At 51.1% G+C, this 13,850-nt stretch overlaps 4 protein-coding genes across 4 annotated transcripts; 1 reads left to right on the top strand and 3 right to left on the bottom strand.

Annotated features, from left to right (window-relative positions):
* Positions 1-95: 95 nt before the first annotated feature.
* Positions 96-2,583, bottom strand: CDV56_101882 (putative origin recognition complex subunit 3; the record flags this gene model as incomplete). Its single annotated transcript, XM_026755501.1, has 8 exons — positions 96-1,074; positions 1,126-1,247; positions 1,307-1,580; positions 1,635-1,774; positions 1,830-2,064; positions 2,123-2,196; positions 2,252-2,464; positions 2,521-2,583. The coding sequence occupies 8 exons, from the start codon at positions 2,581-2,583 to the stop codon at positions 96-98; spliced, it is 2,100 nt and encodes a 699-aa protein (XP_026611778.1).
* Positions 2,584-2,805: 222 nt separating this feature from the next.
* CDV56_101492 (pentatricopeptide repeat protein) lies at positions 2,806-5,394 on the top strand (the record flags this gene model as incomplete). Its single annotated transcript, XM_026755111.1, has 1 exon — positions 2,806-5,394. One exon carries the CDS (start codon positions 2,806-2,808, stop codon positions 5,392-5,394), a length of 2,589 nt encoding a protein of 862 aa, XP_026611777.1.
* A 432-nt stretch (positions 5,395-5,826) lies between these two features.
* CDV56_101281 (Sec63 complex subunit SEC66) lies at positions 5,827-6,763 on the bottom strand (the record flags this gene model as incomplete). Its single annotated transcript, XM_026754900.1, has 3 exons — positions 5,827-6,213; positions 6,287-6,600; positions 6,664-6,763. 3 exons carry the CDS (start codon positions 6,761-6,763, stop codon positions 5,827-5,829), a joined length of 801 nt encoding a protein of 266 aa, XP_026611776.1.
* A 789-nt stretch (positions 6,764-7,552) lies between these two features.
* Positions 7,553-12,597, bottom strand: CDV56_100378 (chromatin segregase YTA7; the record flags this gene model as incomplete). The annotated part of the gene is made up of 2 exons (XM_026753997.1): positions 7,553-10,470; positions 10,533-12,597. 2 exons carry the CDS (start codon positions 12,595-12,597, stop codon positions 7,553-7,555), a joined length of 4,983 nt encoding a protein of 1,660 aa, XP_026611775.1.
* Between the last annotated feature and the right edge of the window lie 1,253 nt (positions 12,598-13,850).

Below are 13,850 nucleotides of genomic sequence, written 5' to 3'. Positions count from 1 at the left end.
TCATTCAATTTCTCATGCGTTCATGATACCCTTTATTGTCGATAACACTACATATTACAAGCTCGCATATTCGCGACAAGTCTCGCATGCTATGTTCATAACCCAATCCAGGCCGACTTTGTCACATGGTCAATCTTCTTCCGGCTGCTCTTGACCAAGCCAAATGCTTTGAGCTCCGACAAACCCCTGTAGAACAAAGTCATGATCATTCGTTCATCGCAGCTGTCACCTTGTTCGCTTTCGAAGACCGCGTAGAAAGCCTGCCAAACATCGTATATGTTTACCAGAGAGCCAGACTCGAGGTAAAGCTGATACAAGATCGCTGTGGCGGGCTGTTTAGTAGAGAGCTTCGTTTCAGTAGACTCTGACGTCGATATCAGATAATCAAATGGATTGGACAAAGCTCGTTCGATGGCGAAACGAGGCCGCGGTGTGAAGGTCTCTTTCAGAGGGTTCCTCATATCGAGGAAGAATACCTCATGCAAGAACAAGTCCTGCGGCCTAAGCAGCGTTTCCGTGAGGTATGCTTCTAATAAAGAATACAAGCGATCAACGATCCTTGTGTAGTCGACGCTCTGTTTGGACACCTTGGCTTTCCCCTTATTGAGTTTGACCCGCTGTTGAACGACGGTCGTTGCCACGATGGAATGTCGGCTGTCATACTCACTTCGAAGCGGTTCAGCACCTTGATATTCTTGCAACAAAGTATCTAAGTCTTTCTTGATTTGTTGAAATTCCTGGCCTTTCGTCAAGCCATCCGGAAGACTAGCGAGAATGTCCCCCAATTTTTTGGAATCCAGACTTTTCAGGATCTTCATCATGTCCTCGACAGAGGACGAGTTCTGCAGTTCTCCTGATAGGGCACGGATGGAGAGTTCCGAGATATCTGTTCTCTTGGTGAGATTCAAAGTTCTGCGACATGACTGAATCCATCTGACAGTCTGGAAGATATCACGCATCTTCTGCTGTCCGGATCTAAGATGCGGCAAAATTTCTTGAAAGAGAAATTCGTCATCTTCCAGCAATCTGCGCGCTTGCTCGAATGACCCCTCCTCAAGAAGATGCTCACAGTATCTTCATAACTTTTAGTGAAAGCACGACGCCGCAGAGGAACAAGACACTCACCCTCGAAACGATGGAAGGTTTCTGATTGCTTCGCACACAGGACCGTTTCGAAGGTTCTCAGAAAAGTCGTTGGCAAGAAGTACAGACAAAGGATTCGCAAAAAAGTGGGTCATATAAGAATACTGCCAAGTTGTTTTGTGAGATATTGGAACTTAAACGACTAGGAGGTGCTGAAAGATACCTTAATCACTCGACTGAATGCCTCCGGCGTCTGAAAGTAATCGTTCGATCTCTCAAACAGAACGGCAGTAATGTTGCGACCCAGCCAGAAACGGCCGCTCAGATCCGCCTGCAGTCGCTCATATATGCGATCGACACAGTTGCTCGCTTCATGAATTTCAAAGTATTCGCCTCTGAGTAAGGCGACAGTTGATCGTGGAAGTCTCCCTTCGAAAAGCTCAACAGAAGTTGAAATACCAAATAATAGGGTAAAAGGTATTCTGTCGAGCCATGAGCTGCAGTAATATGTCAGATTTTGGATAATCGAAACCCAAGGACGCTGGGCTCACTTCAGCAGCAAGAGCAAGTCTGTTAAGATGGTGGGATCGAAGGCTTCGCTGTCTCGAAATGCGAGCACCATCTTCTTGACTCCCTTCCTTTTCACATAGTCGCTCAGCAAGTCAAGGTCATATGCTAGAAGTCTTGGTCCCTGTGCACGCTCAGCCATCGAATTCCTCATGTCTGGATTAGAGTGGTAATCCAACCTCTCTGTCCGTCAATAACTTCTGGTACCCATCATTTCCTTCCGTATTCGTCACTGCGGCGCGTATGATATTCTTCAGCGTTGTTTTCAGGTTGGGCGCGTCCCCGGATTCCAGCACAACTACTCCACCCTCTCCCGTTGCGGTCAATTGATCATTCAAACGGGCAAGCAGCCGGCCAAGGGAGGAAACGTTCGAGCCAACTGTGACCAGCGCCGCTGGAATGCACCCTTTATATCTATTTCCAATTAGATCTTGTAGCCCGAAAATCGGTTCCACTGGTGGGATATCCGTACGTCTCGAATGAAGTTGATCTGACAAAAGATGAAACTCTTTCATAAACATCAGAGTCGATGTCGACCAAAATTTCCTGATTTGAAGTTAAAAGATGTCAAGCCATGCTAGGAGCTGTTTATAGCACTAACTTGGATCTTTGCTTCCTGTTCGGACCATAGCTGCTGGTAGGTTTCGTATCTTAATTTGACAGCGGGTTCGAGCTCGTCGCCGTTCAATAAGGGCACAAAGGGATGGACAGAGTCTGTTTCCGCTTTCCGCTCCGATTGTACTTTTCGCCGTTTCGGGGGTCTTTCTCCATGACTTTTGTTCTGATTAGTAGAAGGGTTATAGATATAAACACCCTAGTTGTGTATGGCATTAGTTCAGGGAGGCATTGAACGAGAATTTTTGCGCATACCTGGCCACTTGATCCATCTTTTGATGGGCCCAGCGCATCCGTCTCTATCTGATCTGGATCCATTGCGAACCCTCCGTTGAAAAAGCAGGCTGGACAGCTCTTGAGGAACAATAATGGTGAACCTCGAGAGCCGCGGCGGACCTTCAGGTCTGCCACTAAGCCAAATCGGGTAATAGTGGCTTTTTCGCCGCGGAGCTTCAAGATCCTCATCTATCCATTTCTTTCTCAACGTCCCTGCTTTTAGTGTTTCGACAGTTTCGTCCGATGATCTGAACTCAATACTTCATGCTCCGCCAAGCCGTTCAAGGAGCTCGGTGGTATCAATATGTGGCCCACAAAAGCCCGTCGATTGCGTCCTTATCTCGACCGCGAGCCTTCTCCGTTTTAGCGCCACAGCTTCTACATTATGGTGGAAAAGATGACAAGATTCGCTTCTACGAGCAGGATACGCGCGGGAGTAAGGACAGGAGGGAAATCGATCCGGAAGCCGAAGATCGTGCTGCGAAGGAAGAGGTTGAGAGTGAGCTTTCCAAGCTCGACAAGGAATTAGAGGTCCTGAGAGAAGGCCCTTATGGTCCGAATAGCGCCTTTATGAGAGAGTTGCCGGAACACGAAAGGAAGATAGCGCTTGAGGCCCTTCAAAAACATGCAGAAGAGACAGGTGAAGCTGATGTCGACTTCGGTCTTGATAAGATCTTCGATGACGAGCTGGACGACATGCTCAGGGAAGAGTTTGAGGGTATGGCAATGGAGGAAGAAAATTGGCTGTCGGAAGCGGGAGAGGAAAGTCCTATGAAAGCCTCGGTGCCTAGACAACCCTACGAAGTGACCTTGAACGACGCGGAAACTCATTCTTACATCGACAAGCTCAATGAGTGTCTCAGACGATTTGCAAATGACCATTCTGATGAACGTGCTAAGCAAGAACTGTGGAAGTGGTATCGTCGCTGTCGGCAAGTCATACCCAACTTTCTTCAATCAATGCCCGAAGAGGCATTGACCATGATGTGGGAGTCCCAGTCGAATGGGGATTTGACGCGCGCTTCTCGCGCGACTCGGTTACAAGTCCTGGCTGAAGACGCAATTTCCGCCGGGAGATCTCTTCCTACACCCCATGTCCTTTCATACATACAGTCACTTCAGGAAAGTGACAAAATCAACTTGGCACTTGACCAATGGGAAGCGTATCAGACAGACCTTTCGCAGAGGAAGGAAGACCTTGAGGCATATTGGAAACTTGGTGTACGGCTCTTCGCGGCTGCAGATGATCCGCAGCGAGCTCAAGATATTGCCTTAGCATTCTTGGCCAACGATAAATCGCGCGAGCCTCGCATTCTTCTCCCGGTCATCACAGCTTGGGGAAGACAGCCCGGGAAAGAAGCCGAAGTCAAGGCATGGGCTTTATACTTGCAGCTCAAGGCATCGTTGGAGTCCAAAATGACGATGGAAGACTATGACTTTGTTAGCATTGGACTGCTCAAGGCGGGCAGGCTCAACCTTGCCATTGCCGTTTTCAAGGACATGATGGTGACCGGCCAAGATCCAGCAAACGACTCTACTGCCCTTTATAAGGCCGCTCTGGGTCTAGTAGGCAATCTGCAGACGTCCAGCATTCGTGAACAGGACGTCAATAAGATATCGCTTTCGACTCTGACTGTTTTACCTCGGCGGTTCCAGAACCGGTTCTTCTATGCAAGCTGGATGAAAAAGCTTATCGGAATGGGCGAGGTCGATTCCGCTGCGAAGGTGATCGAGCTGATGTACGAACGGGGTGTCAAACCAGACCCTAAGCACTTGAATGGAATACTTGCTGCTTGGCTCCGCGAAGGGAATGCCATTGCGCGAGCCAAGGCTGAGCAACTGGGGTGGTCCATGATCCAGCAGCGGATTGATTTGGTGTGGGCACGGACCGCATCGCCTGAGAATTCTCCTCAGCTCCATGTACGTCAGGAGACAGACGGCGCTCGCATTCCAAAGTTCATGCAGAGACAGATGCCCCCGGCAAACATTGAGACCTTTTCGATTCTTCTACTCCATTACACCCGGAGGAGCGATGATGACATGGTCAAGTATCTGATCAAATGCCTTGGGGATGCTCAAATCCGGCCGAATTCATATTTCATGAACCACCTTCTATATGCCGAGCTCAGAAAACAAGATATTCGGTCCGTTTGGAACAAGTTCAAAGCCATGTCTGTGTCAATCAAACCAGATCTGGAGACATACGCCTGCCTATGGGACTGTGGCAAGCTTCAATACGACAGAGGTCGGACCGCCTTTGACGCAGGGTTTCCATCAGCGCGCTGTTTGTTTGCGGAGATGATGAAGTGGTATTCTCAGCTCACCCCACGCGGCAAGTCGACTGTGCAGGAAGAATTCTCCAAAGAGCTCTACGACCAGATCATTCGCTGTTTCTGTCTCTCCAAGGATCTACCCGGTACTCTGGTTGCGCTGTATTCACTCAGGGCAACGTTTGGTTTCTCTCCCGACGAGGTGACGGCCCGTCTGATTATCCTGCAGGTCGCGCGCATGGCCGGCGTTCCAGCGGACACGCCCAAGCGTCGTCTACGGCGTTTGTCCAGCACCCCAAGGAGCAAGGAGAACGTTGCCCAGGTTAACCGACTCGTCGAGATCCTGAGCGAGCGCAAAGCGGCCGGTCTGCAAGCGCGAGGCATGAGTCCCGATCAGCTCGAGCCTCAGGAGAAGCAACAATATCAACTGGAGATTATGGGTGATCTGCTACGCGTCGTCATGGCTCGAACGGCTGCCGCACCTGGCCAGATTGAGGATCAGATAGCGGACGTGGCTGTTGAGATGGGTGTCTCTGATGTTGATCTCGGGTCTTCATTGGATGGCGATAATTTGCTTCTCTAGACTTTGTGGTGTTATTGGATTTGTACTATTATGGCGGCAGACGATCGTCGCAGGCATATAGAATGGCGTTTTGGGCGCAGGCCAGAAAATTGAATTAGCTTTGTTGTACATTAGTTTGGCCATATATACTCATTCATCTCTCCCAAACCATCATTTATTCTCGGAATAGTAATTCAGAATGACTGTCAGGACTTAGAATTGTCGTAATGTTCTCATTCCATCGGATCCCATGCATACCACTCAGAGGTAGCTACTAATACAGTCATGAATGGCAAGAGAGCAGTTAAACCAGTCCACCTAATGTTCGTTCCCTTCATTAAAGGTAAAGAACGGCGGTTCCGAGTACGAATCTGTTTTCAGTGGTGATTATGGTCTCACAGGTCAAATTGTCTCATGCAAAATGAACAAAATCGCCATCTATAAAGTCGATCTTTATTTCTTCCCCTTCTTTTTCTTCTTACTGGCACTCCCAGATCCACCCGCCGCAGTATCGTCAGCCTCAACCAATACAGCCTCATCATCACTTTGGGCTCCAGTGGATGGCGCAGCGGATGACTCGGGAGTCTTGGTTCCGGGTGTCGAGCTGGTAGTCGTTGTGGTAGATGTAGCTTGCTCGGGTTTTGTGGCAGCGGAACTCTCTGCATCCAGCTCCTTCATGAATCCCTCTTGAATGCTCGCCTTCTTCTTATCCCACCACTCCCGCTCCTCGGGCAACTTGTTCTGGTAAGTCTGCAGCCGCTCACGGAACATGGCATTGTTGAGCATCTCGTTCGCGGACTGAAAGATTGTTTGGCCCCAGTTCGGCACGTACGCGTTGGCCTGGATAAAGCACCGGAATTAGCAAACCCCTCCCCGTGCATGCATGAACTGAATGAGATAAGATCGAACAAACCTCGGCAACTACATCCCGAACTTCATCCTCCATCTCCTTCTCAGCGCGCTGGAATCGCTGCCACAGATCGTCCCCGACACTGCCCCGTTGCAGAAGCATAGCTAGCGCCTGCTTCTGGCTTCGGAGCGCCATAACACGTTTGATATCCTCAAGTGCGCGCCGGAGAAGCGCGGCCTTTAGTACCGTCTCCGGCACCGCTGGCGCCTTTTTCTCTTTCGACGAGGATGAGGCTGGGGGGTCAAGATGGAGAAGGGAGAAGTAGATGTCTCGTTGGAGGTGAGCGGGGAACCATGGTTCTAACGAAGTTGCCTTTCCTGCAAATCGCGCCAATTGAATCAGCAATCAAGTCTCCATTTGGAGAAATAGAGTCAACTCACTGGCCTTGCGCTTGCGGTATAATGACGAGAAAGTTGCTAGGGAGCCGAGAAGAACGCCGAGGTAGGCGAGCGGCACGGCGAGACTGAGCCAATCCACCATATTGAGACTGATTCAAATATGTTCAAGGATTTATAGGAGGAAACAGGGCGTCAGGTGGAATGAGTCGTGGTGAGAGTTGTGGAAATTAGACTTGGGTCATAGTATCGTCAACAATGGTTCTCTAGGGGATCGCGATGTTTTCAGGATGGAGACTGAAGTTGTTGCGCTAGATCACTCTTAGTGATAGAATATTCAACGGTGAAGCTGCTGTGAGTTCATGAAAGGGGAAAAGAATAATGAATGAAAGGCAGCGTGACTGATACCTAAGTATGGTGATTCTCGCGGAGGAGGGAAAGGCCAGCCTGGTGTTTTAGGTGCAGATCACATGGCCGCCACTCTTCACCAGTACCTGCATCCAACACTGAGAGCACTACTATAACAGAACATGAGCCAAACCCTGTTGGTTTTGAAAAGAAAAATGACTTCTTTGTATTGTCTTATCTACAATGTAGTCTTTTCGCAGGAAATGTAGAAAATAGCTCGAGGAATGTCGAAAAAAAGTGCATGCATGCATTCCCACGCAGAAACCCCCCTTAGCCCTAAATGATCGCAGAAAACACAGTAAGAATTTCCAGTCAGTGAGAATGTTCGTAGAATGCATGTAAAAAGGGGTACTCTCAAGTGACGCTCGAGACTTCGCAAACAGGCAAAGGTATAAGAATTGGAAAGAGTGAAAGAAGAGAGAATCGTCGGAAATAAAACGACCTGAGTTTTCCCTACCCAAAGAACCAAGGCACATGCAACAGAGACTAGAGGGAAGCGAAGAGAAAAAAGATCCAGACGCCATGTCTAAGCATGGAAGATATCAGCCCCCAGCTGCTCCTTTGTTCTCTGACTGATAGGGCCGATCTCCTGCATCGCCTGCATGTCCTCCAGAACTTCATTAAAGGTATCCCTGATACCAGCCGCAACCTTGTTGCGGTTCCACTCCCCTCGCATCCGCCAAATGTAGTCCATCAAGTTACTATTGATCTGCTCTAGCTGCTCGACCGAGCACCCGCTGGTTCGTTGCGTCAGTTGCTTGTGCAGGTTGACGATAAATTCGTGCTCAAGTGCCACTTTGGGAGAAAGATCCTCATTGTTCAGCAATGACTGAAGAGCCGTGGGAATATGAGAGGATTGCTTGGCAGGCGCCTCAAACAGGGGCACAGGGGGTTGATGCTTGGACTGAGATTGGCTCTCCCCGGCAGCAGTAGTCTCCAAATTCGCAAAGTCTGCGTGTCCGGGCAAAGACTCACGGGGATGCGGGGAGGGCTGGCTACTTTCCGGTTGCTGGGTATCAGGGAGATGCTCCTCCTGCGACACACGGTCGGGATATTGAGTGAGGTCAGGAAAGTCGTGCCGCAGCCCATGCGCCGCCACAGGACTCTGGGTAAGATTTTGCGGCACCGAGGATTGTTCGGAGGACTTCTTGTCCGAGGTAGTCTGCGTAGTAGACGCCTCGTTTGTATAGTCATTCGGCTGTGATCCCGGGGCCATTGGAGTTATTGGTCCTTTTTGAGACAGACTTGAGAACCCCGATTCACGTCTCACTTGCTGCGAAGGTGCCGTGTGCGAGTACGGTGGCCTGGGCTGGGCGGACGGTCCGAAAGAACTGCCCTGCGTCTCTCTCTCGCCGGAGTGATCTTCAGAATTAGTCATGTAGACATCTCCATCTCCATCGCCGCGAGACTCGTGAGACCCATTGCTGATCGTGGCATGGTTACTAAGATCATTCAAATCCGAGCCACCACCCTGGTGATAACCATTGGTGAGAAAGCTCACGGCCGAGCGTCGATTCGGTGTCTGCGGACGAGCTTGCCCATCCGGGAAGGATTCACCAAGCACCACAGGTCCGCTTGAAGGGCCGGAGTCTGTATTGCCGTGAGGAACATTGCCGGTCGCGACGAGTCTGGTATAGCCATCCTCCTCCGCCGCTTTTCTGGCTTGTTCTGCTGCAAGCTTCTCCCTCTCCAACTCCCGCAGATAAACATTCTCACATTCCGCGACTAGGGCCGGCTCCGCCTGCTCGATTGTGGCAATGTCGACCTCGACGTTAGAAAGGAGTTCATTGGCTCGCAGCAACCTCTCTTGGTCGCCCAGCTGCCGCGCGTCCTTTGCCAAGCGCTTGATATCAGCCAGGAAATCCTTGGGTCGCTTGTAGTAACCATTGGAAAGTCTCTTTTCGATAGTCACAATTTCCATGTTGTAGAAGAACTTTCCCGAAACAGTTTCCCGAAGACCCGGGACCCCGTGCTTATCGAAGGCTTTTTCAAAGGGCCTGAACGTTGTTCGTTGCTCGATGGGCAAGTCGCTAGTAACAATGTTCGGATCATCTTCTTCCCACAGGTAGCGGATCTGCGACTCGTCAATCACACCTGTCCTGAACCTCTTGTATTTCTTGATCTGGTCCATGATGGGCTGGATCCTGATCTTTAACAGATTCAGGGTCTGGTGATCTTTCTTCTTCTGGGCCTTGAGCTGCTCCTTGGTCGGAGGAGGTGCGGCCTTCGGTGGAGGTGGTGGTGCAACCTCTAATGTCTCGAGTTCTCTTCGTTTACGATTTTCGGGATCTGGGAACTCGGACGGCGAGGTTTTGACGTAGTCAATCACCCTACCGAAGAACTCATACCGAGCATCATAATCCGGGGCCTTTAGTTCGTAGAAATTCTTCTTCGAGAACCCGAACATGTTGCCCAGCAGTCCACTATCCATCTCCTCACCCGTCGACTCCAAGACACCGAATAGGAGAACAGGATCTGAAGGGGGAATAGATCTTAAAAGGCCCAGGAAAGTAGATATGACCGTCGGGCCAACGGTATCAAGCCAAGACTGAATGTTTGGAATGTAGATCACGCTGGGCTTGTGCCTCTTGACCTCTTGGAAGAGCTGTATGACGGCTGCTTCAGGAGACCTGGTTGAGTCACCGAGCAGGGTCGGAAGGTCAAAAGCTTGAACGTGCAGTCCCTCGAAATGATTGAGGATTGCGCCTGCCAGATGTTGCTGGCCCATGCCCAATGGCCCACGCAGCAACATCCTGGGGCGGAACACTCTGGAGGTATCAAATTCTTGCTGCATCTGCTCACGGCGAAAGCTTTTTGGCCCTTCATATTCCTCAAATTGAGCTTCTTCGAGAGCCGTGAGCCTCTTTCTTTGTGGGAGTATTTCGGATAATATGGCCCTGATGTCGGATAAGGGTCGACGCAGCAAAGGCTCAACTGTCTTGGAAAGAGGAGTAGCACCGGATGAGGCAGATCTCTCAGATGAGGGGACCATCTTCTTGATAGCCAGCATGAAATCCTTCGGAATGACATCGATCTTCTTGGGATCGATGAGAAGCTTCTGATCAGACTTGTAGATCTGAGGGTATCTTCTCTGAACTGCGTTGAGAGCAGCCTCGGTACAAAGAGCACGGAGATCGGCTCCGCCATAGCCCTTGGTGATCTCGGCCAGTTCGTCTTTGATATGATCAGGGAGAGGCGGATCCCAACCTTTGGTATGGATATCCAAGATTGCACGCCGACCTTCAGTGTTGGGCAACGGGAAGTAAAACTCGCGATCGAACCGGCCAGGACGACGCAAAGCAGGGTCAATAGAGTCTGGTCGGTTTGTAGCTCCAATGACAATCACTTGGCCACGGCCATCCATACCGTCCATTAAAGCCAACAGGGTCGACACGATGGAGGCATGGATCTGTTCCTGCTTGCTTGATCTCACCGGGGCCAGACCTACAGAGCAGATGAGCATTAGAAACATAAAGGCCTTGAAGTCGGCAAAACTGAGCACCTACCGTCTATTTCATCAAAAAATATGATGCTGGGTTGAGTCTTTCGAGCCTCTTCGAAGAGCAGCCGGAGCTGCCTTTCAGCCTCACCGACCCATTTACTCAGCGCATCCGCCCCCTTTCTCATGTAGAATGTAACTTTGCGACCCTCGGAGCTGACACTGTTGGCCAAGGCCCTTGCCAACAGCGTTTTACCTGTCCCTGGGGGTCCGTGGAAGAGGACACCTCTTGGCGGCACGATGTGAAAACGTTGGAAGATCTCGGGGTAGAGGAGCGGAAGGGAAACCATCTCTTTCAACTGATCGATATGGCCCTGTAAGCCGCCGACACTGTCGAAATTGACATTAACGTCAACCCCCAAGGGATCAGCATCAGCAAGCGTCTGCTTATCCTTGATTTTTCCCAGATTGGCAGGTGTTCCAGATGGACCCTGTAGAGGATCGGCTGCATGAGTTTGCGTTGAAGCCAGAAGACCTGCACCTGGAGGTCCGGACACGGAGCCGCCAGTCGTAGCGCCCTTGGGGTGTTGCATTACTTCATCGTCGCTACTATCGCTGTCAACACCCCCTGTTGCAGCAGGTGCGCCAGGAGGAGCCAGGATCGCTGGCGGCCCGCCGCCTCCAAAAGGTCCATATGTCGGGAAAAGTGTGCGCTGCCAACTGCCGCCTCCGCCTCCCCGACCTCGCCGTGAAGGAGACTCGTTGACCTCATTCTCGGCTTCCTCTATCGGTAGGATGAGATCGGGTCGAATGATCCGGTAGTCGACGTCCTTCCGGCTGCGTCTTGGTTTCTCGTAAATGATATCCGCCTGGACTCTCCTGCGGGGGCGGTCTCCTCTGAGATCTTCCAACTCCTCAGCAAGCTCCTCGGCAATATCTCCTCGAACTTCGGACTGTCCACGGGAACGAGAAGCTCTTTTACGCAGACCAGGACGCCGACCGGCGGTGCTATCCTGCTCCTCGTCATCTCGAGCTTGACTGGCTTTGCGTGGTGACCCCTGTGACTTTCCGGACTCAGAGAGCCCATCATCATCGTCATTCGACTCGTCTTCCTCAGGCTCAAAGTCGCTCTCATCGTCTTGTCGCTTTCGCTGAGAGCTTCTGGGTTTCTTGCGGCCGGAACGACGTGGTTTTGGTTCCTCCTCTTCGTCCGGCTGCGCCTCTTCAGTGGGCTGACCCCGACTGGGCCTGCTCCTCCTCCTCCGCGTTGTTGGACCCTCGTCGTCTTCATCGTCCTCCTCTTGATGCTTCTCATCGTCATTCTCAGATTCGGGCACGATTCCAACGTCATCGCCTTCTGCTGCACCTTCGCCGCTATTCTGCCCCGATGGAACACCTTCCTCAAAATCGCCTTGGTGATCGCTTTCCATGATCTCGGGTTGCGAAGCCTTGACCTCCATCGAAGTCTCCTCTATAGCCTCGAATATTTCCTGTTTCTCTTCGATTTCGACCTTTTCCGGTCCAAAATTGAGACGCTTCGAGGCGCGAGACCCACGCCGGCTTCTCCGCGCTTCCATCTCCGGACTTTGTGTACCTCGTTCGACGAGCTCCATATGGCGACCGGAGTTCGTGAGGGCGACAATATCCTCTGAGGGGTCACGAGTACGGCGCGTCATCCGCCTGCTGCCTTCAAGGAGAGGCTGGCGTTTGAGAGCGTTCACTTTCAATGTCACGACGGTGCTTTTGCGTTTCTTTGGCGAACGGGCGGGTTCGGTGTCATCCTCCTCACCGAAATCATCCTCGTCGCTGCTGGAATCGCCCTCATTATACACCGGTCGATGAGTAGCGGCCCTCCGGGCGGTCAGGCCCCTTGCATTCTTCGGAGCGTTGGGGTCTTCCTCTTCCTCCTCCTCTAAACCAAGCTCATCCGCATCGTCTAGAATATCATCGTCGTCGGATGTGATGTCGTCGTCAGAATGGCGACGCGCTCTTTTCTTCGATGGCTTGGGCTTCTTCCTCGACTTCGATCGGGCAGCGTGGCGAGATGAGCGCGCCGGATGATCGCTGTAATTTTCGTCGTCCGAGTCCGACTTGTTCGCCAATTCCTCAATGGGGCGCTTTGGTCGGGGCATGATGTGTTGCGATAGGCGTCGTATAGAATGGCTTCTTTTCACAGTCACCATGTCAGCAAACTCAACATGGTACATGGGCTAGCAGATAGAGACCGCGTATGAAAAAGGAGCGATTATGTGATTTTTATCTGTGCCTGAGACACAGTCGATGAAGATGTGAACGGAGACTTACCAACAACAGGTGTGCAGTAAGAGGATAAAAAAGACAATGAAGCCCAAACAAGCACCCTTCCCCTCAAACTAAGAATCTAGGGACAATATCATGAACAGCTGTAATTGTCTAAATATTCATCAGACATTGAAACATCAATTCCGGAGCTGCTAGGCCTGGCCGACGGGTTGCGAGGTAGTTCTCGCACGGGGTCGACAGCGTAGCGCCAATGCGCGCCGGGTCAGGTCGAGTGAGGTAAATGTCCCCAACCAACTGCAGACGCGTCACTGCAAACACTTTCCAAAGAACGGAGCAGTGAAGCAAATGTCAATAAACACTTGCTGACAGATGAATGGAACACCCAGGGATAGCAGCAACGATGCTCTCAACCAGCATGTCCGCTCGAATATCAGGCCTGTGGAATAAGCAATGCAGCGAAAGGGCGGAAAGACTCGCGACGCCTTTTTGCTTGCCGGCACCAGCCACAACTAACCAAGATACAGACAGCCGCGCTCATGCGCCACAATTAGTCCTGTTCTAGACTAGCGGAATACCATCGGCCACCCCATTTCGGTAACGCACGTGCCTTTCCGGGCCTTGAATGCTCCACGGCACCACACGCTCATTTCACGGTAGGGAAACAGTCGCTTTTTCGATGCTGTTTGCGCTCTCATCCTCCAACCCTTGCGGACCCAAGAACATCGTAGAGATTGTCCGTAAAGCTCATCATAAATGCTATTAAGGTCAAAATGGACCTCTTCGTCAGTTTCACCTGCTCTCAACCCATTTCTGAGATGGTTGGCTGCCAGTAGAAAGTCGGTCAAATGAAGCACGTAGCGATTGTCAGGAACAATTTCCCCATGTCATCGAAGCTGATCGTCTCTGGATCTTCCTCCCCGCGTGTTCGTCATCGCTTATCGCTTAATGTCCTGCGTCATTCGGCGCGGAGCCGCTTGGGGACCACCCAGCGCTTGATAACGTAATCGGTAAGCGAGCGGATCACGCAACCGAGCGGATCACCCAACCATATTATATCGAAAAGGAAGGCTATTTTCAACCCCTAAAATAACTTTGCATTACTAAAACTAGCTATTCTTGCGCT

The sequence above is a fragment of the Aspergillus thermomutatus genome, assembly GCF_002237265.1.
Source record: "Aspergillus thermomutatus strain HMR AF 39 chromosome Unknown NODE_206, whole genome shotgun sequence".
NCBI lineage: Eukaryota > Fungi > Ascomycota > Eurotiomycetes > Eurotiales > Aspergillaceae > Aspergillus > Aspergillus thermomutatus.
The sequence above is the reverse complement of the archived record's forward strand: the minus strand, read 5'-3'. Positions and strand labels throughout refer to the sequence as shown.